General features: G+C 49.1%; 1 protein-coding gene across 1 annotated transcript in view; it reads right to left on the bottom strand.

The window, feature by feature from the left end:
• Nucleotides 1-16,896, bottom strand: part of SLC6A2 (solute carrier family 6 member 2) — a 42,117-nt gene extending 25,221 nt beyond the window's left edge. The window contains exons 1-3 of the mRNA XM_007947165.2: nucleotides 16,623-16,896; nucleotides 4,051-4,182; nucleotides 2,913-3,150 (exon numbers count right to left, since the gene is read on the bottom strand). Of these exons, the coding sequence (XP_007945356.1) occupies nucleotides 2,913-3,150; nucleotides 4,051-4,182; nucleotides 16,623-16,896 (644 nt within the window). The remainder of the gene's footprint in view (nucleotides 1-2,912; nucleotides 3,151-4,050; nucleotides 4,183-16,622) is intronic.
• Between the last annotated feature and the right edge of the window lie 7,868 nt (nucleotides 16,897-24,764).

The raw sequence follows: 24,764 nt of genomic DNA, 5'->3' as shown, positions 1-24,764 counted from the left end.
TATAACTACTGGGGAGGGACTCCTGTGACACATGGTTAAGCTCTTGGCTGCTAACTGAAAGGCTGGCAGTTCAAACCCACTCAGCAGCACCAGGGGAGAAAGACCTGGTGATCTGCTCTTGTAAAGTTTACAGCCTAGGAAACCCTATGGGGCAGTTCTACTCTGTCACACGGGGCCACTATAAGTGGAAAATGACCACGATGGAACCCAACAAAATCAACGTAGATGCTAGGAGCCAATATAACACGAAGGCTAAAACTGTAAGCTTTGGCCTTTCACAGCCTGGCAGGACCAAGACAAGGGTGAGGAGAGTGAGGCTCCTAGGGTACAAAATTTAAGGAGGCACTCATCTCTGGGTCATGCAAACTGCCTTGGTTCAAATCTTGACTCTGCACAATACTAGCTGTGTGGCTGTGGGTCCATGATTTACTGTCTGTTCTATAAAAAGAAGCAGCCTCCTCATCTGTGCCACGAGGGTAATAGTAACAGAAGCCTCATTGATGTGAGGCTTAAATCCAGATAATGCAACAAAGAGGTTAGCAGTAAACCCTGATGCACCTAGTAAGTGATTAGCCATTAACACTGTGACGGGGAGGAAGACAGTAACGGGGAGGTCACTGAAGTCAGTGCTCACTTTAAGTGACAGCAGTATTTCAAATCCTTTGGAGGGTTATATGGTTTGCCCTTGACTACTAACCTAACGGACGGCAGCGTGAACCCACCTAGCAGGACCACAGAAGAAAGGCCTACTCATCAGCTTCTGTAAAGATCACAGCCAAAAAACCCCTATGGAGTAATTCTACTCTTAAACACATGGGGTTACCATGATTCAGAATCCACCCAAAGGCAAAGCATTTGCTTTTTTTTTTTTTTTTTCATGTAAGACATTAACATTAAAGAAAGCAGGGTTAAGCTCTATGTGCTAATTTTGCAACTTTTCTATGTCTAAAATTATTTCAGAATAAAAAGTTGTGTGTGTGTATTATTTGTTAGAGATACTTTGTCTTCTAGCCCCAGTCAGTGCCTCCTGGGCACATGGGGTCCAAATCATTTCCATGACACCCCTCCCTGCCCCCATGGCTGGCCTGCTTCCTGCATCTCGAATTGTACTACTTCCCCACTGAAGACTCCAAGAGACAGCAGCGGATGGTGGGTCACAAGACAGCTGCAGGGTCAGAATGACCTGGGTTCAACCTGCACTGCATCACCTGCCTGCTGACCCCTAGGTGTTTCCCTGGCTGACCACCTCTCACCATTTAGGTGTCAGTTCAAATGTCACCTTCTCAGAAAGGCCCTCTCTTTGCCCCCTGTCATGGATTGAATTGTGTCCCCCCAAAATATGTGAACTTTGCTGGACCATGATTCTCAGTGATTTGACAGTTAGGTAATCATTGATCTGATGTGATCAGCCAGTCAGTTGTAAGGGGATTAGGGTGCGATACAACATCCTTACTCAGGACACAGCCCTGATCTGATGTCAGAAGAGTTTCCCTGGGATGTGGCCTGCATCCCCTTTTATCTTAGAAGAGCTAAAAGGAGACAGAAACAAGCAGAGAAGGGATCTCAGTACCACCAAGAAAGAAAAGCCAGGAGTGGAGTGTATCCTTTGGACCCAGGGTCCCTGTGCTGAGAACCTCCTAGACGTAGGGGAAGATGGATATCAAGATACATGGAGATCTTCAACAAACACTGAGTCCACAGATACTGAAAGGAAATACAGACTTTTCCTCCTGAACTGTGAGCCAACAGAGAGAATAAGCCTTCTCCTAGAGTTGGCATCCTGTATTCAGACTTCCAGCCTCTTAAACTGTGACAAAATACATTTCTGTTTGGTAAAACCATCCACTTGTGCTATTTCTATTTTAGCAGCACTAGAGAACTAAGGGGAGCTCTGGTGGTATAGTGCCTAAGGCATTCGACTGCTAACCAGAAACCCACCAGCCACTCCTCAGAAGGAAGATGAGGAAATCTATTTCCATAAAGATACTGCCTCAGAAACCCAAGGAGGGGTTGCTATGATTTGGAAAGGACTCGACAGCAGTGAGTTTGGTTTTGTTGGTTAGAGAACTAAGACACCCTAACAATCAATTTCTAAGGCACTTGGCTGCTAACCAGAAGGCTGGCAGTTCAAACCCACCAGCCACTCCTCGGAAGGAAGGCTGGGCAACCTACTTCCATAGTGATACTACCTTGGAAACCCAAGGAGGCATTGCTATGGGTCGGGTCTGACTCGATGGTACATAACAACAATAACAACTTGTTTTAGTTAAGAACACTCACAAGAATCCCTGGTGGTACAATGGGTAAATGCTCAGCTGCTAACTGGAAAGTTGGTGGTTCAAACCTACCCAACGGTTCTGCAAGAGAAAGACCTGAACATCTGCTCTGTAAAGATACAGCTAAGAAAATCTTATGAAGCAGTTCTACTCTGTCACAGGGGGTTGCTATGAGTTGAAATTCACTTGAATTTCACTCAGCAACATGAACATTCATACTTTATACAATTGTTTCACTTCCTGAAGGGCACTTATATCCCCTAAAATGTTATTGCTTCTGTATCTGCTTACTTTTGAATTGTCTCCCCACCCTGACCTCCACCCCTACTCCTACCAGCTGCCTCAGATCATAAGCTTCTCAATCTGTCTTGTACACCATTGGATTGGTCATATCCTCAGCTCCTATCTTTACACCCTTCACAGCTTCCCTTAATGCTAACCTCTTACATAACCAGGGTACAAATTATTGAAACCAGGGTCAGACCTCTGGTGACCACTCAGCAAACAGGACAAATGATGACTGGTATGACCTCTCCTCTCTGTGGTTTTCTTTAGTGTCTGGTTCTGGTCCTGCCCAACACAAGCCTTGTTTACCAAGGTGAGAGCTAGGAACAGGATGAAGACTTGATGACTTACTCGTAGAACTCTGCTGCTGGTGTGAACTTGTACTTGGAGTACTTGGTGTGGTTGCCCAGCACGGAGCCATTGAGGAGCTTGGGGTCGGTGCAGTTGGGGCTGTTCCAGGCATGGCCACAGTCAGTCCAGGGCAGGCTGAAGGTGAAGGAGGAGAAGAGGTAGTAGAGCGACCAGGCAATGATGACGTTGTAGTAGAAGCCAACGTAGAGGGCGATGAGGATCACGGCGTAGCCAACCCCTGCATGGTGGGTGGAGAGGGGTCAGGCAGGAGCTCTCCTGGCCCAGCCCCAGTGCTACCTCTCCTGGTGAGCTGGCCCCACCCACTGCACTATTCAGCCCCTAAAAAAAAGGCAGTTTCTCTTGAGTTGATTCTGACTCCTGGTGACCCTATGTGTGTCAGAGTAGAACTGTGTTCCATAGGGTTTTCAATGGCTCCTTTTTCAAAACAGATCTCCAGGCCTTTTTTCTGAGGCTCCTCCAGGTGGACTTGAACCTGCAACCTTTCAGTGATCATTCGAGCAGGTTAAGCATTTGCACCACCCAGGAATTCCTTTAGGAATTACCTTTAAGTAATTTGTAGAGGTTCAGGTGAGGCTAAGTCTTCCAATTCTCTGATCCAGCTGTGGGCACATGACATGAAACAGAGTACTGCTTGCCCTAGCTGTGTAGGGACCAAGACATGGCAGTTGTTAGGGCTACTTTCTCCACATATGCTACAAATCAAAGATGGCCAAAGAGGTTTCATCACTGTCCCAATCGCAGTTGATTTGTTATGGCTGTTGAATTAACCATTATGAGGCAGCTCTCTGGTTGAGCATTAAAGAATTCATGATCAATTGATCATGTCTGCCATGAGAGTAAAAAGGGAGGGTATATGGGTATTGTGTACTTCTGATACTTCTAGAAGTATTTCCCATAGAAAAACAGGTTCTGTCTGGTCACTTAGCTGCTGGAACCCATGTTTCCAGACTTTCTAGGCTAGAGCTCTTTGTTGGCATGGCAAAGTGTTCTCTGTGTGCCCATGAATGGTGGACCACAACAGCTGGTCTGTCTGTGACCCCACCTTTGGAGCTGATTCTTCAGGAGCTCAGGGGAACTCTTTCAAACAACCTTGACCTCCCCTAGACCCCTCCCTTACCTTTGAAGAACGGGCAGATCTTCCACACTGTGGCTGCCCCCTCCCGGTTATACTGGCCCAGAGCCAGCTCCATATAGAACAGGGGCATCCCAGCAATGATGAGGAACAGGGTGTACGGGATCAGGAAGGCACCTGAGGACACAGAGGTAGCGAGTCACCCCTTCACCCTGCCCAGCCTCGGTGTGCCTCCCAGAGAGCTCGGAGCAGAGCCTGCAAGAGCTGCGGGGGCCCTCACCTATCTGCTCCCCCAGGGCTGTTTTGTGGCAGGTAAATAGGAGTTACTCAGAGCGATTAACACAAATAATCATAACAGTAATAACACTAGTTGTAGCATTGTAATCGTGATCATAATTATAAGTTCAGTGATTCAATTAGTTCAGTAAAATCCCAATGAAGCAACACTCAACGGGTTTGTTTCCTTCAGGATTCTCTGAGCCAGTGATACACAAATGTATCACTACATTATAAAACACTGTGAGGAAAATTTGCTGATTTATTGAACAAATTGATTAACACAGATCTCTTCTCTCATGGACCACTGCTCTGGCGAATGCTAATCTAATGCCAACCCTCGCTTTCACAGGTAAGGAAATCAAGGCTAGTGAGGGAGATAAAGCCCCCAAAGTTATATCTGACTGAATTCCTAAACTTGTTGTTCTTAGTTGCCTTCGAGTTGATCCCAACTCTCTTGACCGGACGTGTGTAGAGCAGAGCTGCTTCATGGGGTTTTCAAGCCTATGACCTTTCAGAAGCATATTGCCAGGCCTGTCTGCTTAGGTGTCTCTGGGTGGGTTTGAGCCACCAACCTTTTGGCTAGTGGTCTAGTGCTTAAGGGTTTATTTTAAGGCCACATGAGGATTTCCCAAACATCCTCTCACTGGTCTCAAGCCTCCCAACAGCTGAGAGATGTAATAAGAAGACATGATCACTGTGTCCTCCCAGGAGAAACCAAGGGGCAGAGGAGTGTGCCTAAGTGTTTGTGTTTGCACAGCTGGTAAGGGAAAGCAGCAGGATTGGCATTCAGGTCTTCTGATCCATTAAGCTCACCTGGGAGAGAAGGCTGGAGCAAAGGGACTACAGGTTCAAATTTCTGACCAGGGAAGAGATCCACCCAGAGTATCACAGAAAACTCTGGTGGTGAGGAGCGGGGAGGATGGGGAGATCTCCCAGGCAAGGGGTAGCAGCAACTCATCCCTAGCAGAAGTCATTGTTGAATTAGACACACCTGAGTCCCAGAGACCACTCTCAATGTGCCTGGGAGCCTGGGGTGAGTGTAGCAGGCTCTGATGTTTCCAGGCGACTCACTGGGACACAGCCCACATTGGCCCAGGCTACAAGCAAGACCACCACAAAATGCCAGCCCCCTTTCCTGACACAGCTGGATGTGGCCAGGGCATATCCGAACTCCTCATGCCATTGCTCTTTGGCTGGGATGCCATCACCTTGAAGATCAAACACTCTCTGATCCACACACACCAGGAAAATGAAGAATCCAAGAAAATATTAGATGATAGCACCATTAATGATAGAAACAACAGACACCAGCAGCTCACACTGGTCCATGTGATGTCTCATTCAATCCTCACAACAACCCTAGGATGCAGGGATGATCATTTCCCCATTTTACAGATAGAGGAAACTGAGGCTCCAAGTTAGCTGAGATGTTGTTGTTGTTGTTATGTGCCGTCGAGTCAGCCCTGACTCATAGCGACCCCTCCTTGGGTTTCCGAGGCAGTATCACTACGGAAGTAGGATTGCCCAACCTTCCTTCCGAGGAGTGGCTGGTGGGTTTGAACCGCCAGCCTTCTGGTTAGCAGTCAAGTGCCTTAGCCACTATGCTAGCTGAGATGAGCTATGGCAAACTCACATGGTGCCTAGGGCCAGCAACACAGACTGCCAATCCCTACTGTCTCCTCAGGGAGTCCAGGACACTTATCGACAAAGCACGAGGTGCTGGCCCCTGTGTTGTGAGGCCTTGTCCCTTCTGCAACTCTAGATGGACACATAGGGTGGGGAGGAGGGAGGAGTGCATTGAGAAGGGAGTTGCTTCCATGTATCAAGCAGGCCACTGAGCCCCTATGATTTCAACTGTACCCAGGAACCCTCTTAGGTAGTGACGGCCATACACACTTTACAGAGGAGGAAACTGAGGTTTGGAGAAGTTAAGTGACTTGACCAAGCTTGCCCAGCTGCTAAGTGATGGATTTAGGATCTGGGCCCAGGTCTGCCTAGATCTAGAGCTCGAACGTACCTTGCACGTTTCAGATCGTTTCACTGAAGGCGAAGGACAAGGGTCTGAATGGGGTGGTGGAGGGAGTACAGAGGAGTTCTGGGACTGGTGAGCTGGACCAGCAAAGCCACCCCGCCTGTTGGCCACAGGCTGGCACAACCCCCCACACCCTGCTCCAGGCTGGACTCCTTTGACACGGCCATGTGCCAAACCTTCCCTCCACATCCTCATTGCTTGCTTTCAGTCTCTGTCCTTCTCTGTCTTCTACAGAGAGAGTGCTGGTCTGGCACCAGAACTCATATCTATCCACAGTGATGGTGGCAGTGGTGATGGTGGTGGTGTTGCTGCTGCTGCTGATGGAGGAAGGTGGTGGGGACAGTGGGGTTGGTGAAAGGATCAAGTATTATTTACTGAGCACCTGTTGCATGGCACACCTTACACTAAAATTTTATGCAGTTACTCCTTGAAAGCCACCTATGAGAGACCATTATCACTCACCCTATTTTCCACCACCTGTCTGTCAGTTTGTCCTACTGTGGTGGCTTCGGTGTTGCTATTAGGCTGGGACTCGACCACTGGTATTTCAGATACCAGCAGGGTCCCCCATGGTGGACAGATTGCCACAGAGCTTCCAGACGAAGAGAGACTAGGAGCAAAGGCCTGGAGATCTACTTCTGAAAACCAGCCCAGGAGAGCCCCACCGATCACAGCAGAATAGTTTCTCCTCCACCATTGGAGTTGTGCCCCTAGGCTGGAAGGCAACAGATGCAACAACAGGCTCAAATATGCCATCCATCTTGAAGGTGATGCAGGACTGGACGGCATTTTGTTCTGTTACATATAAGGTCACCACGAGTCTGCGCCAGTTTGATGGCAACCTACTAACAACAACAACGCTACTTTATAGATGAGGAACTGAGGCTAAGCGAGGTCAAGTTGCTTGTCCAAGCTAGCAACTACAGAGCGTGGCTTCAAACCTTCAAACCTCCCTGAATCCTACTCTGTCTCACAGCCACCGCAGGGCTTGAGACCCGGGAGAGGAGAAATAGATGCATTAGACTGTCAGTAAGCCTGAAGACCGAAATCAGTGGCCCCAGGAAACACGGGAAAGGGAAGAGCCAGGCATCGCAGCACAGACTGAGGGTTGCCTCTGGCGAGTCAGCGTGCCTTCCACACAGCCAGTTAACCAGGTGTCTCATCTTGGCCAGTTTCCTCGACTCTGAACCTCAACCAGTCAGTGAGTTGCCCCATTTGGTCATCATCTCATCTGCCCCTCCCTCCAATTGGTAGGGCTGCAAGTTGCTGGGGAGCCACAGCGCAGGGAGAGAACGGGGAGGATGGGTCTGTATGAACCCACGGTGCCTGCTCTGTGAGCGTGTGAGATGGGCTGCCGAAGCGACAGGGGAAAGAGCTCAAGGGGACTGAAGGATGATGAAATGACTGCGTATGGAAGAGACACAGAAAACTGCCCAGTGGCCAGTGCCTTGTTCTAAGAGGACCCAGCCCCTCCAACAGAAAGATCTGGAGGAGGGGAGAGCAGAGTTGCAAATGGTTTGCACTCAACTACTAACCAAAAAGGAGCACTGATGGTGCAATGATTGTGCTTGGCTGCTAACTGGCTGATGGTTTGAACTCACCAGTGGTTCTGCAGAAGAAAGGTCTGGTGATCAGCTCCCGTAAAGATTACAGCCTAGAAAACCCTATGGGGCAGTTCTGCTGTGTCCCCTGGGGTTGCTGTAAGTTGAAATCCACTCAATGGAACCTAATAATAGCACTGACCCAGAGGTTGGTGTTTTAGATCCACTCAGCAGTGGCAGAAAGGCCTGGTGATCTGCTTCTGAAAATCCTATGGCGTGCTAACACATGGGATCACCATGAGTCAGAAGTGACTCAGTGGCAATGGATTTGGATAGGTTCCGAGGTCAATTGATGCTACCTCTCTTATAAACAGCCCTGCCGCAGCTCCTGAGAAACAGCCTGCATCACAAATCTCCTAGAAGTTACTGCCCTGCAGGGCCCACGGCCGCCACATCCCTGGCCCTGCTACATCTCCACATCTGTGTGGCTAACACCAGACTCACACAAGGCCTGCGAGTGCAGAGCCTCAGGGGCCACCGCACTGAGAATCCTGGGTAGACTGGAACGTTCTGGCTGCGCAGGCCCTAGGCTGACAGGGGCAGGCCCTGGAAAAACACAAGGGCAAACCACTTGTGAGTGTTCAACACACTTCCATCCGCACACATGTGCACATCTGCACATGCAGAGGCACACATGTGCTTTTGCACACCAACAACACAGAAACAAAAACACGAGGGAAAGTTATCAGCTGCCAAGGGGACTCCAACCAATGGCCTTTGGGTGTTCTGTCCCATTACCTCTAGCCCCAATCACATTGCCTGACATGCTGGATTAGAGAGGAGCCCTTCAGGTCACAGAGGGGTTCTGGAATCCTCTGCATAAACACCACGTCCTCAGAAAGGGAAGGAAGAGAGGTTGTCGTAAGGTTCACAGTGGGATGTGCTGGGGCAGGCTGCAGGGTAGGGGAGGAGGGCCCAGTAACAGATTACCCAATAAGGAAGGTAAGCACAGGTTTACTAATCTGTAGTGAACAACTTCACATGTTTTCACCACATCACAGATTCTGCTTCTAAGCATGTGTGGTATCTATCTCTCTCCCAACCCCACAGCACTGTCCTACAGAATCAAAGCCTCTTTTCAAATTTACAATCCCTGACAGGGATGGAGTACCCAGTAGTAGAAAGCAAATGAGCATGGAATTACTGATGCTTACTTACTAATCTGTAGTGAACAATTTCACCACATCTTTGAGTTCAGGAAGGGGTGGGTGGACCAGGCCTGCTGGGAGTGCTGCATACCTGAGCCCAAGGAGTGTGACTTGGGCAGAGGTAACTCCACAAGTGCTGCTGTTGCTGCCAGATACCATCCAGCCAATTGCCAACTCATAGTGACCCCATGTGATAGTGCAGACCTTCCTCACAGGGTTTTCTTGACTGTAATCCTTATGGGAGCAGATCACCAGGTCTTCTTCCTGTGGGGCCACTGAGCGGGTTCAAACCTCTAACCTTTCAACTAGCAGCTGAGTGGTTAACCAACATATGTCCTGCGATAATTGGAGATAACGAGGTGAAATACCTGGCACTTTGCAGGTGCTCTATTAGCAGGTAAATGGCTGTCTGATACCCACAGGGCAGATGAAAGGCACCTGTGTAAACTGGGAACAGTGAGCCAAGGATTGCCCATGTGGTGAGTTAGACAGGCCCTTCACAGACCACCGCTAGGAATGCCTGGTGGATGTTCACCAATGAGGAAAGACCCCAAGGAAGTCCCTTGGTCTCCTTATGTGCCGTCCCAAGTGAGAATGATGACTACTCTGTGCCCAACCCAGAGTGCTGACCACAACTACAGTAGGGCAAAGATTCTCCCTAGGCCACAGTGCCACTCAGACCCTCCTTCAGGGAGGAAGGACTTATTCCTCCAGCTTCTGACACAAGTGCCTCAGCTATTCACTGAAGTGACACACTTTATCCAAAGCCACATCCCGGACCCATCGCCCCATCAACACGGGACCTTCACCACAAATGTAGAACAAGTGTGAAGGGCCATTCAGAGCTCCCCGTGGGGATGTGGGGACAGCTGTGGCATTGTTGAGACTGCCTGGCAACCTGACTTCACCTCTGCTAAGTCCTGCTTTCTCCTCTTCCCTAAGTCTCCCTCTGCACCCTCCACCCCCTTCCTTCCACCCTTCAGGCCAAGGAGAACAAAACAAATTTGCCTTTTGCTCAAGTAATTCCTTGTGTATTTGGTGTTAGTTGTGGCATGCCCCTCAGAGTCTGACAGTTGAGTATCTGGCTTCCTGTGGCCATTTCTGTAGGGAAACGTTCCAGTTCTTATAGGAGACCAAACCCAGATCATTCCAGTTTGACAGCATGGGTGGATGGCTGAGCCATGTGGTGCCATTTCATGTCTCCACCATCTCCTCCTTAGGCCCTCACTGACCACTGTGGCCCTGTTCCATTGGCCCCTGGCTCCTGTCACCTCAAGTCTTACATCCACCTCTTTGTTCCTCCTCCAGCATTTCCAGGAGAACACCCAGGAGCAACTGCATAATACTTCGCAGCAATTTCTGGTGTTAAGGAGGGAATTCCATTCAAAGCATGACAACTGGCTTTTCTGGCCCACCAGGGGTCACTCCCTCATCTTCACCTTGGGTCCCTCCAGTTGATCTCTAGACCTGAGCTCTGGACTTAACAACAGCCCAGGGAGAAAACATCCACTCCTCTGACAGATTAAACCCAGCTTCCCCAAGGAGGGCAATGGGGCAGAATTCTGGGGAATTAGTGTTGGGGATCCCATCTCCTCATGAGACAATTCTGCTACCAGCTTTGGAGGAGCTGACTGGATTTTATTCATGAAATGAAGCCAGAGGATTATATATATATATATAGATATATACACACATACACACACACACACACATACATATAGCTCTTAGAAGGCTCTAGTTTCACTGCCCTACCTCCTTGTCTCTTTAAGGGAATATATTAGAGGGTGTTTGGAGGCTCAGAACTACATTACAGAGGGAAATGTGATCCATGCAAAACAGAGTAGAACCTCACCTCCCTCATTTGGGATATAATACTCCCAATAATAGAACCTAAAATGACATTAACCTTTAGGATAGCTACAAGAGACTGGGAACTTCCTAAAGGGAAGGACTGCCCTTTGTCCATCTCGGTATTCCTGGCCTATGACAGGCATTGAGTGACTAATTTCTGGTTAAATAAGCAGACTGCAGTGGTAACTCACAGGAGGGTAACAGCTGATGAAAACCTCGGGGCCTTTCTCTGCCTGTGCCGGGGTTAATCCTCACTCAGCCCGTGGGGTTCGGGACCTTCACGCAGGGTGCAATATTTATCCCTATTCAATCTCATCGTGTTGGTAACAGCCTCACTAGAGCAATGAACCAAATCACGTCAGTGACCCAGAGCAAGGTCTCGGCTCAGAGGGGCAGCCTCATTCCTGCAAAACAGGGAGCAAACTTGTCAGCTGGAGCCTACGCCAGCTGGCTGGTTAGTATGCATCTGAGCTGGACAGTGGGTGTGAGGCTTGGCAAGGTCTGGGTACAGACGGCCCCATACAGCCAGGCCAGATATGAGGACCTTGGGTTTCAAAACTCTGTGTAAGCCACCTTTGGCCATCCTAGGTCCTTTAGTCTTTTAGAGTTCCCAAAGAGCTGTTTGAGTGCCAGAGACCCAGAATCTTGTGGGCCTCATCCCCTCCCATGCCATAATATTAACCCCTATTTTCCAGTAGGGAGCTCTGGTGGTGTAGTGCCTAAGGCATTTGACTACTAACCAGAAGACTGGCGGTTCAAACCCACCAGCCACTCCTTGGAAGGAAGGTTGGGCAATCTACTTCTGTAGTGATACTGCCTCAGAAACCCAAGGAGGGGTCGCTATGAGTCAGATCTGACTCGACAGCAGTGAGTTTTTTTTTTTTTTTTAATTTTCCGGTAAGGAAACTACAGTGAGAGAAGATTGTAGTTCTTGCTAAACCCAAACCAAACTGGTTGTTGCTGAGTCGATTCCTACTCAGAACAACCCTACAGGACAGCCCCATGGGGTTTCCTAGGCTCTGACTTGACAGCACATAACAGCAGCAACAACAACAATCTTTATGGAAGCAGACTGACATTATCTTTCTCCCACAGAGCAGCTGGTGGGCTTGAACGGCTGACCTTTTGATTGACAGCTTGGTGCTTAACCACTGCACCACCAAGCTTTCCTGTTGTTAGCTGCTGTCCAGTCAGCCCCTGACTCATGGGAACCCCAAGCACCATGGGGCCAGATCCTTGTGATCCACAGGGTGTCCCTGGGCTGATTTCACAAGTGGATCACCAGGCCTTTCTTCCTCGTCCATTGTAGTCTGGAAGCTCTGCTGAAAATGGTTCAGCATCCTAGCAACAAGCAAGCTTCCAACGACAGATGGGCAGTGGCTGCTCATGCACTGCATGGGCGAGGAACTGAAGCCAGGTCCCCTGCATGGAAGATGAAAATTCTACCAGGGAGCCTGCACGGCCCTCCGAGACAAGGTTAGGTTGCCAGCATATGGAGCTCTCGATTCCTGAAACAGTGCTTTTTGTTTAGGCCTAGGTCCTGGTGTGCTTACTTTCTGGCCTTACTTCCTTTCATCAATTTTCTCAGAGAATAAATTCTGCTCCCTCCAAAATCCCTCCCCACCCCATACTCCTGGGTCTACCCTGTGGTCAATGTTACTGAACAGTAACGATTAATAGTAACAATTACATTCATTGAGCACCTACTATATGACAGACACTATTTTGAGTACTGGTTATGACATTCTGATGTCACACCACTGTGCTAAGAAGGTGCTGTTATTCTTGTTTTATGCACAAGAAAAGATGAGTGACTTGTGCAAGGCCACATTTCCAGGGAATGTAGGCCTGAGATTCAAACCTCCAGGCCATAGTCTCGCCATGACGCACAGCTCAGAGCTGTCAGCAGGACCCGTCTCAAACATAAGCGGCCATTTGCAAGGAAGAATCCACGCTGGCCTCTTCCCTGGCAGGGAGACATATGTGGGGACCCTGTCAATCTGGCCCCTCCTCACCAGGGGCCAGCATATGCCAGGCCTGAGACCACAGGTACAGAGGGGAAAATATACAACCCTACAAACAACCCCACCACCTGGAACTACCTCCCCACTAAAGCACATTGTTTGAGAAGGTTCTTAGCATAGCCCTGCAAGATAGTAGCTTCCCCACAGCCCATGCACCCAAGCAGCTGGCCTTCAAGAAAATATTCAGGCAGGCTAATCTTTCCCAGTAATTCATTCAGAAAATATTAGCCGGGGGCCTGAACTATTGGCACCTACATCATTGCAAAACATCCTCCAGTCTGGGCCAGTGCAAACAGCCAGACTTGGAGAGACTGCCGTGTCAGTCCTGGCACCAAAAGAGCACACAGACCAAGGCGTGTTAAATACCAGGGCCAGTGAGGCCTGGCTATGGGGCCGCGCTGAGCTAGGGCATCAGAGAGGGCTGGATCTCAGGGTCATCTAAGCTCACCTCCAGCTGTGGCAGGGAACTCAAGCCCAGACAGGGGCTATGGGATGCCTAAGGTCACACGGTGAGTGGCAGGGCTGGGATTTGAACTCAAGTCTTTTGGCTGCTTCCACAGTCTCAGAATACCTGCATGCATGGCTGCTTGCCCATCTCTGAGGCTCTCTGCAGAACTACTGGAGGAAAGTAGATCCATCAGGAGCAGCCAGGAGACCTTAGCAGAGAGATATAGCCCAGAGGAGACCAACGGAGCATCAAATTAGAAAAGAGTTGCCTCCAATGCTGAGATGGGGGCTACACTCTCCCCACAACACACCCACCAAGGACATCCTAGCCAGAAATGGAAATTCACTGATGTAACATGCCCACCCCTGAGCCTGATACTCAAGGCCTCAACTTGACTCTGTCCTTATCTCTCCTGGCTTGCCCTTGGGCAGCCCGTGCACCTTTCCCTGAGATGATCCCACATGCACGCCTGCTGCCTTGGGCACAACTGAATAGCTTCTCCTTCCTCTGGCTTGTCCACGCCCTTCTATCCCTGCAAGATAGTAGCAAGCATAGTAGCTGACGCCGGTCACAGCCCACCTCTCACCAAGTCCTTCCTAACCAGCTCCTACTCAGACCTTTAGAGTCCTTGGTACCCCTCCCCTCCATTTCACATCTCATCACCATGATGTCAATAAAAAGCAACAGGCATGGTCCTTATAGCCATACTCTGCATCTACAAGTGCATCATTGCTTCAGTCTCCACAACCACCCTCTGAGCTGGAAAACATCATTCTCTCCATTTCACAGGTGAGGAAACAGAGGCTCAGAGAGCTGCCCAAAGTCTCACAGGTAGCAACTGGAACCCAGGTCCATCTAACTCCACAGTCAAAGCTCCTGCCTCTAGATTGTCAGTCCCCTAAGCAGTGTGAGCTGCTTCATTTTGTTAGTTACCACTGGGTGTTTATGCTGTTGTTTCCAGATATGGCATCAGGTCTTTGAGGACTGGGACCATTTCATTCATTCATTCCATAGAAATTCGTTGGGCACTTTCTACTCCATTCCCAGGACCCAAGGCATTAGAAATACAGGGATGAAAAAGCCGCAGTCTCTGCCCTCAAAGCGTCTAGCCTATTTGGGAGATAGTCTTGCAAAGAAGCAATGACCGAACAACTCGGCAGAGGCTGTGTGCAGGGCTAGGAGCCTAGGAAAGGGACCTTCCAGCCGACATCACCAACAACCGGAACCTGTGCCAAATTTCCTCTGCTTTGTGTCTCTCCCTGCACAGATCAGGTGCTCCTACCTGTGCTGGTGGCCGTGGCCAGGGGAACTCACAGTAGCAATGCAAGCCCCAGTGAAGGTACTGCTTGTTCATCTGGGGTGCTTTCAGTTTCAGCGAACACTTCATAACAGGAATGACTTGTGGAAGCACAACAGTGAGGACCTGTGGGTGATTAACACTCCTGGCAGGCAGAAGCAGCGAGTCATATATCTTGGTAACCCCACAGAACCTAGCACAGTGCCTCACACAGAGAGGAGCCAGACAAAATAGTGCTGATTAATGAAAATGCACTCAGCTGTCTGGAGTGGTCACTAAGGACATGCTGAATGGCACGTCTTAGGGTCTCTCATCTGTCTGTCCTTCATCATCTCCCTGCCTGCTCACATTATATAGAATCTGTCTTTCCTTCCTCCTCGGGGCCAAAGGGCCAGGATGCTGTCACTGGACCAAGAAGCCTTGAGAAGCTGTAGGGTGCCAAATGTGGCAAAGTTGTCCCTCTGGGTGGTCTGTTTCTTTCCCTCTCTGCCTGTGCCCATCCTGAGCTGCAAAACAACAAAGGCCTCTGGGGTTCAGCCCTTGACCCTGACTCTGCTGAAGATCGGAACTGCTGTCCAAGCCACCTCATCTCAGAGTGTCTGACGGTGACTGACCTGTCTCAAAAGATCATAAACATCAACCTGTATCTGTCGGCTCCAATCTGGGGTCTAAGAGAACTCCAAAGTACTAGTGTTCTCAGAGGGAGAGCTAGAGGCTTCCTTACACACACCCTATTCTCAGAGCCACCTTCTCCCTATAGTGACCCCTTTGCAAACACTAGGCATTGCCCATCCCAAAGCAAGTGACTAGAGAACACATGCAACTAGACAGCTATGAGGCTCAGACCCTCTGGAACAAGATCATGAGTTTTCCCTTTGTCCAGCTCCAAACCCTCACTTTCCCTCCCTCCCTCTGACTTCTCTGGAGTCCCTAGTCAGAGCCACTGCCTGGAAGGATGGCATGGTCAATAGAGGGAAGTTTCCAGAGCTATCCCCCCAACCCCCTTCTCCAACCTCTTTGTCTAAAAGGACGTTTTCCTGAGCTCTCTGCAGGGCATCCCTGCACTCCTCCCAGCAAAGGTAGCAGACTGGAGGTCTGGGCACCCCTAGGAACAAAGGCCCTCAGGAAGCAGCCTAGGACCCAGCATCCTGACCCCCGGGCTGCTTCGCCCAGGGATCTACCCTATAGCCCCACTGACTGAGATGTAGGCAACCTTCAGGCTCTCATCCCGGAGCAGGGGATAATCCAGAGCCACCTCACAGCAGGGACAGTTGAGGGAGAGCCAGGTTGCTCGCTGGAGTCTTCTCCAAGCCCCTCTTTCTCTCCCATCTGACAATGTGGCTCAGTGGGCTCAATCACCAGGCCATCCAGCTGAAGGACCAGACACCTGCTGACCTAATCCCACCTAGGCTGTGGACGCTGATCCCTCCCTGGACACAACTGCCCACTTGACAGTGGCATTCTCTGTCTGTGACTCTGTCCCTGAGTCTCTGACCCTAACCTTTCAGGGCTGTCCCAGAAGCCCTCAAGAACCAGTCCTCTATCCCTTCCTACCCTCGGGATCAGAGTGCTGAGTTCAGGGTCCTAGTGTCCCTGGTTGTCACAGCCGGTGCACTTCTAGGCCCACCTCAAGAGCTCTCCAAATCTCCAGCTTTCTTCTTACAGACCGCAAAAAGGTCAGCATTCCTCGCCCAGCTTGGTGGCCCTGATTCTGTCCTTCCACCCAGGGACCTAGCCTGTCCACGACCTTGCCTCATCTCGGCTCTTCCCCAGGGAACTTCTTCCGTGCGCCCTGACCAGTCCCTTTGTGCGCTCCTTGCTTCAGCGTGTGTCGCCCTCTTCCCCACCCTTGTGCTTCCCAGCTCCTCTCCCCGCCACCGCTGGAGACTGAGAGCCTCCGGAGTCCCAAAGCCCCGTCTGCCCAGCCGGGCGCTCACCGCCGCCGTTCTTGTAGCAGAGGTAGGGGAAGCGCCAAACGTTGGCCAGGTCCACGGCAAAGCCAACTACCGACAGCAGGAAGTCGATCTTCTTCCCCCAGGTTTCCCGGGGCTCCGGGTCGCCGCCGCGGGGCGCCAGCATGCACTGGACGCCGTTGCGCTCTTTCACCACCAGCAGCTCCGCGCCTTTGCGCGCCCGCAGGGGCTGCTCGGGATTCGGATCGGCCCCTCTGCTCTCCGGCTGCACCTGCGGGTTCATCCGCGCCAGAAGCATGGATGCGGTTGGCGAGATGGACGTGAGCGGACTCGGGACGCCAAAGTCTGCTTGGATAAAAGGAAAAGAGGTGGTCACCGGGCCCGTCCGCTCTGCCTACTTCTACCAAGACACCCCCCCCCCCGGGAAGCACTGGGAACACTGGGATCAACGCGTGCCCAGCGAACTCAGGCTTTCCATATAAGGCACGCATCTGTTGGCAAATTTTGGAAATGGGGCTTGTGGTTCGCCCAACTGGGACAGATCTCACATGGAGACCTGGGGGCTGGAGACCCGCAGCGCTCTCCCTCATATCCCTGCTCTCTCCTGCCCCCAAACGGCGGGGCGTCGACATGCCTAGGCTGAGGTCTCACAGGTTGGCAAAGATCGGATCAGCTAGCCTGCACCCACATCTCGGATCTGCGCATCCTCCAACAGCCCAAGGACTCTCCCCGGACACTTACATTTCTACACTTCAAACTCTCAAACTCTGGCTCTTTAGCTCCGCGAGTCTTGCCCTTGGCCTCTCCGGCACATCTAACCTGGTCCCGCGCGCAAGGGCGCACTCACGTGTCTTGCAGTTGAGGGGATCCCCGGTGCCGTGCGCCCTGCTTGCCCTGGACTGGCTGCGTCTTGGCAGGCTCTGGGGCGCAGGCTGGGGCTGGGCTCCGCCGCGTGGCGCTCGGGCGCGGCCCGAAGAGCGCTGGAGGCGCGGGGCGGCCGGCGGGGGCGCGGGCTGGCTGGCTCTGGCCACGCCGGGTGGGGGCCAGTCTGGTAATGTAGCCTGTGCCCCAGGTAACGCGCCGATTGCATTAACCCAGCGCACGGCCCGCTCCGTCTGGAGCCTGTTAGCGCTAATAGGGACTGACAGCGCGAGCGGGGATGGGCAGGGGCGGGGGTGCGGCTCAGGCTCCGGGGAGTTGCAGAGCCCCTCTCCCGGCCACTTGCAGGACCTGGGGCGCACACGCCCTTTCCACTACACGCCTGGCACCGGGTGCGCCTCCCGGAGCACCTGTCTCTGGCCTCAGACTACGGCAAGACAGGTGAAAGGCCCATAACTGGGTTCTGAGCTGAGTTTGAGAGGGGGCCAGGAAAGGACTGAGAGAAGCAGCAGCCTGGAGCAGCACCACCGCTGACCTCCGCGGCGCCACTCATCTGGTCAGTTTCTCCACCAACAAAATGGGAATGTACTGCCCAAGGCCAGGACTGCACACTGGTGACTAGCGTGCCAATGGGTCGGTTTTGTTTGGCCACTTGGGATGTAAATAGGTTACGACCCAAACATTTAACTCCAACATCTCTGTTTGTCATGGCCCACTAGCTGGACATTTGAAGCTGCGACTTCTGTTCTGTGAGGCTGAGAACTGCTAATATTCACTCATTTGTTCCTACATGTGCCTGCTATAGACTCTTGGATACATTAGTGGACAACACATTCAAAGATCCTTGCCTTTATGGAGATTACAATCTGTCAGTGAGAGACAGGGAAGACTGAGGAGACAAGAAACATGATAAATAAATATATCTGTGGTATGTGGGAAGGTGTAAGTGCTGTGGAGAGAAGTAGAGCATGGTAAGGGGTTGGTAGGTGCTGTGTGGGAAAGGTGGTCTTAGAAGCTGAGCAGGTGGTCAGAGAATTGGAGGTGGTGACATTTAAGCAAGTCTGGACTGAGCCATCTGGAATTGGTATTCATTGAATAAACCATAGACCACCAGAAGAACGGGAGCTCTGGTGGTGTAGTGCCTAAGGCATTTGACTGCTAACCAGAAGGCTGGCAATTCAAACCACTCCTAGGAAGGAAGATTGGGTAATCTACTTCCACAGTGATACCGTCTCAGAAACCCCTGAGTTGGGTCCGACTCGACGGCAATGAGTTTGGTTTGGTTTTGGCCAGAAGAACAGACAACTCTGTCTTGGAAGAAGTGCAGCCATAATGTTCCTTAGAAGCAAGAATGGTGAGACTTTGTCTCATTTACTTTGGACATGTTTTCAAGAGGGACTAATCCCTGGAAAAGGATCTCACACTTGGTAAAGTAGAGGGTCAGTGAAAATAAGGAAGACTTTCAAGGAGATAGATTGAAACAGTGGACTCAAACATGGCAACAGTTGTGAGGATGGCCCCAGACCAGGCAGTGTTTCATTCTGTTGCATGTAGGGTGTCTATGAGTCAGAAGTGACTCAACAGCACCTAGCAACAACAGCAACATTCATTCACTTACCTGTTGATTGATTGAATCATTCATCGAACAGATGATGATCACCTGCTACCGAATAGTGCTGGTACTGAAGCTGTGGAAATAGTTCCTACCTCCAAGGAATTCCTAGTCCAGTGTGTAAAGAGATCATCATAACCAAGTATGACTACAGGGGTGTGAGAGTTGGGCAGAGCTGAATTAGTGATACAGGATGAAGAAGGGCAATCAGAAAGGCTTTATAGAAGTGAGAACATGTAAGTGGGATGAGTAGGAGTTCAGAAAAGCTCACCCATGCTAACCACTATGTTGCATAAACAGTCCAATCTCAAACCTACCCCAGGACCTTTGCACTTGCTGTTCCTGGTGTCTGAGTTGTCTCATTTTAGTGGTTATCTTCAAAAAGTCCCTTCCTGACCACATAAATCTAAAATATACCCCACCCTCTCTCTATCACATCACCCTCTTTTACTTACTTATTTATTTTTAATTGCATCACTATCCAAATTTCTTTGTTTCCCTTTGGGTAGATTATGAGCCCCATGAGGGCAGGCTCCTCTTCTGTGCTACACAGCACTAGCACTTGGCACATACTACAATATCAATTAGCATGTTGAATGGCTGCATGGAGGTGCATGGTGTGTTTGGAGGATTTCATCAGAGACACCAGCAAGACAAATATCTCCTCTGCAAAGGAAGCAGAAGGGAGAGGAAGGGGAATCTAGAGGAGTGGTAGGTCTCTCCTGATGTTCTGGGGCCTGAAGGAAGGCAGAAGAAGGTCAGGGAAGGAATGTGCAGAGGTTTCGAGAGGAGAGCCTGGTGCCCATCAAGGGTGTCAGTGTCCATCAACGGTGTCCATCTCCATCACAAACCTATGAGGAAAGTAGGAATGGAATCATCTTTTTCAGTTCAGGGAACTGTGGCTCTGATAGTTCAAGGGATGTGTCTGGGGACTGCAAATTGGAAGTGAGGGAGTTGAATGAGAATGTAGGATTCTTGACTCCCAGACCTTGATTCTTCCACCGACTTATGAGTAGAGACCCTCAGAATCTCTCGAGTAGTCATGTCCCCCTCCTCTCCTCTACCTACCTCCCTCTAACTGGTTATCAAGTCCTGAGAATCTACCTCCTATTCCCTCTTTACTTAAAGCATTGGGCTGCTAACCAAAAAGGTCAGTGGTTCAAACCCACCAGCCTCTCCATGGGAGACATTCTGTAAGTATTTACAGCCTTAGAAACCATATGGAGCAGTTCTATTCTGTCCTAAAGGGTTGCTATGAATCAGAATTGACTCAATGGCAGTGAGTAACCCACCTCTGGAGTCTCATCTGGGTGGTACAACCATTAACAAGCTCAACTGATAACCTAAAGATTGAAGGTTCAAGTCAATCTAGAGACACCATGGAATAAAGGTCTGGTGATCTATGTTTGACAAATCAGCCATTGAAAACCCTATGGAGCACAGGTCTCCTCTAACACACGAGGGCACCATCGATTCCATGGCAACTAGGAATAATGCCCCTCTAAAGTCCACCATCGCACTGTCACAGCATTCCCACTGAGGATCCCAATTACCTTTTACTGCAGAATCTTTTACCCCGTTGACCCCATGTCCAATGTCTTTCCAGACACATAGCCTTCACCAGCTACCAGAGCTCTTTCTAAAGCCCAAGTCTGCCCACCTCACTCCCCTGCCTAAAACTCCTCTGAGTGGCACCTACCAAAACATCAGTGATTTAACCAACCCAGGGTTTGAAGTAATTTTATTTTCTTCTTTATACTTCTCTGTGTCTGCCAACTTTCCTGCAATGAGCACTTGATACTTATTCATTCAGAAAGAAAGATAGCTCACAATTTCTTAAAATCCTCCAATCTTGTCCAGATAATATTTAAGCACCTTTACCATAATAGTAGCATAGTACCTAAGGCACTTGACTACTAACCAGAAGGCTGGCAGTTCAAACCCACTAGCCACTTCTCAGAAGGAAGATGGGTCAATCTACTTCCATAGTGATAGTGCCTCAGAAACCCAAGGAGGGGTCACTATGAGTCAGGTCCGACTCGACGGTACATAACAACAACAACAACAACCAGTGTAGACAAAATTCTGCCTGTCTCTTTAAGCACATCTTGTATTACCAATTCTCTCCTTATTCTCCCTGCAAATCCTTTACCACCACTAAAATACGCCTTATTCTCTAGCAGCATGAGAGATACCCAACTACTAGTGAATCCCTGGATGTTGTGTGCTTCTTTACACCTGTGGATTTTCAACTATGCTGTTCCATCTTCTCTGTGTCTACCTGGTGAACTCCTATTCAGCCTTCAAAACCTCAGATATCACCTCCACTGTGAAGCACTCCTTCATAATGACTTCACACAACAGAATCAGACTCTTCCTTTATACTGCTCCATCTTTGCCCATTTGTCTAGTACAGTTGTCTGGGTGGATTCCCTACCAGAGGCAAAGTTAGTACCTGATGTATCCTGGTGCATAGCTGGTACTCCAGAAACATGAGTAGAACAGAACTAGAAGGAACTTCCTTGTTGGATTGGGCTTGATGGCTTTTGTTGGGGTTGTCTTTTGTGGGCTTGTCCAGAGGCAGAACCTGAAGCAGTGATGTGAACACAGTTTATTTAGGAGACATTCCTTGCAAGCACTGAAGAGGAGTGGGGAAGTGAGACAGGAAGCCAGTAGAGATATGCTCGAGCCCGAGCAGTTACTGCTGTGGGCAACTGGTGTTCAGTCTTGCTGGGGACTTCAGAGAGAATGCACAGATCACATCTCAGAATTGTTCCCCTTGAGGGACAAGGAAGCTGGAGTATCTATCCATTAAAGTTGCTTGTGGGGTGCTAACATCTGACTGTTTTCAACCTGCCTACTGTGTCTGAACATGCTCCTGTCTCTGGAGAAAGACTTCCAGCAGAGTCCAGGCACTGGCAGCGGAAAGCAGTTGAGTTGGATCTTCATTGGCAGGAAACGTGAGTGACAAGTGGGGCAGGTGGGCCATTGAAAGTGTTTGCTACATGCATCTGTCAGGAGTCAATCCTAATTCACCCAGTGGTTTCAGAGCCTTCTGGCAGATAGCACTGAGGATAATGCGTTGGGGCTAGGCTGAAAGGGAAGGTATTTCTCTCCAGTTCTGGCCCAGGTTCTTGGCCACAGCTCCAAGGGGGCCATGGGGCCATGTGGCTTATCTCTCTGTGCCCTGCACCCTGCCCCTCAGGTCCCCAGAGGGTGAGTGTTATCAGAGCTAACATGATCTCTGGGAAGATGCCACTTCCATTTACCATGGCACTGGATGACACAGGCCATGGGATACAAAGAACGGCTGGTGCTGTCAGGCTCTGGCCATATCCCAGCAGACACCAAGACCCTGACACACAAAGGCTGGGCTGGGATACATCTGGAATCCAAGGGGCTGGGTTCCAGAAGTGTCCTGAGGTCGCTGTCAGAAGCAACACCACCACTGTACTAAGAGAGGAAGAGAAGTTTGCCTATATATTTGTTTTCTTTTCTTTATTTTTCCTTTCCTCTTTTCTTTTTTAACGAGAGGACATTGGACATATGTGTCTGTAGCTGACCTGCCCTGGGGTCATTGGTCATTGGTCCAAGTTGCACTGCATTTACAAAGTCCTTCCTCGCAGCGTTAAAGCCCCCTCAGTGAAAGACCCTGTGAGCTGAAATCCCTCTCACTCGGGATAGCTCTCACAAAAGTCAAACTTACCAAAACTAAACACAAAGAAAGAATTCTGAAAGCAGTGCAGGAAAAGCGAAAAGTTACCTACAAAGGAGAACCAATAAGACTAAGCTCTGATTTCTCAGCAGAAGCCATGCAGGTAAGAAAGAACTGGGGTGACATATATAAAACCCTGAAGGAAAAAAAAAATTGCCAATCGAGACAACATATCCAGTAAAATTGCCCCTCAAATATGATGGTGAAATTAGGACATTCCAAACAAACAGAAAGTAAGGGAATTTGTAATAAAATAAAACAAACCAGACCAACTTTACAAGAAATGCTAAAGGGAGTGCGTTAGAGAATCCACACGCGAGACAGAAATCTGAGATTAAGAGACACAACACCAGCAGGAAATCAACCTAGATAAAGAAATATCAAAAATAAAATAAACATGCAAGACTGAAAATAAGGAATCAGATGTAAATTTGTAAATGATGACAACTACGAAGCAAAAAGTATAAATGCTAAGTTACATAATTTCCAAGTGGACAGGAAGTAAAGACAGTATCAAGATAGGATGGACTGTTTCAAACTTGGGAAGATAATAATAAATTATAAGGTAACCTCAGAGAAAATGGGTAAACCTTCTCACCAAAAGAAAAACGAAAAAAATCATAAAGAATTGGTAAACACTAAAACAACAGCATAGAAGGAAATGATAATAAAATCTGTAAACAAAATGAACTCAGCACAGAAAAATATATGGAACAAAGAAACTATCAAGACCACCGAAAGAAACACACATATACACAGAGCAAAATGACAGCAGTAATTCATACTGGGAGCTCTCGTGGTGTGTGATTAAAGCATTGGGCTGCTAACCAAAAGGTCAGCACTTCAAACCCACCAGCTGCTCCTCAGGAGAAAGATGAGGCAGTCTGCTTCTGCAAAGATTTACAGCCTTAGAAACCCTATGGGCCAGTTCTACTCTGTTCTGTGTTGTTGTTGTTGTTACGTGCCATTGAGTTGGACCTGACTCATAGTGACCCCTCCTTGGGTTTAGGAGGCAGTATCACTATGGAAGTAGATTGCCCAACCTTCCTTCCGAGGAGTGGCTGATGGGTTTGAACCACCAGCCTTCCGGTTAGCAGTCAAGTGCCTTAGGCACTACACTACCAGGGCTCCTGCTCTGTCTTATAGGATTACTATTAGTCAGAATTGACTCAATGGCAGTGAGTTAGTGGGTAAATTCATACCTGTCAATAATTACATTGAATGTAAGTAGATTAATTGCACCAGTCAAGGGACAGAGTAGCAGCAAGGATCATAAAACATGACCCATCAATATCCTGTCTAAAGGGACACACCTTAGATACAAAGACAAAAGTAAGCTAAAAATCAAGGAATACAAAAACATACATCAAGCAGACAACAACCGAAAAAAGAGCAGGTGTGGCAATATTAATTTCTGATGAAACATACTTTAAGGTAAAAACCAGCAAAATAGACAAGGAAGGACATTAAGTAATGATTAAAGATGTTAATCCAATAAGAGAACATAGCAGTACTAAATATGTATCTAATGAAAGGGCCGTAAAATATATAAAACAGAATTGAAAAGAGGGAATAGACAACTCCACAATAATAGTAAGAGACTTATACACCACTTTTGATGAAAGACAAAACAACTAAAAAGAAACTCAGCAAAGGTACAGATCTAAACAACACAACCAAGTTGACCACACAGACGTATACAGGACACTTGACTCAGCAACAGCACAATGCACATTCTTTCCCAGTGCACATGGAACATTCTCCAGAGGGGACCATGATTTAGGCCACAAAGTAAACCTCAATGAATTTAAAAACATTGAAATACTACCAAGTATCTTCTCAGATGACAATGCTATAAAATTAGAAATCTACAGTAGGAAGATCAAGGGGGACAAAGCACGCATGGAAACTAACATCCTGCTTAAAAACTACTGGATAACAACACAATGCACTGGAACCA

The sequence above is a fragment of the Orycteropus afer genome, unplaced genomic scaffold, assembly GCF_000298275.1.
Source record: "Orycteropus afer afer isolate SDZICR_OR568_19922 unplaced genomic scaffold, OryAfe1.0 scaffold00009, whole genome shotgun sequence".
Lineage (NCBI taxonomy): Eukaryota > Metazoa > Chordata > Mammalia > Tubulidentata > Orycteropodidae > Orycteropus > Orycteropus afer.
This window is presented reverse-complemented; position numbering and strand designations above follow the sequence as displayed.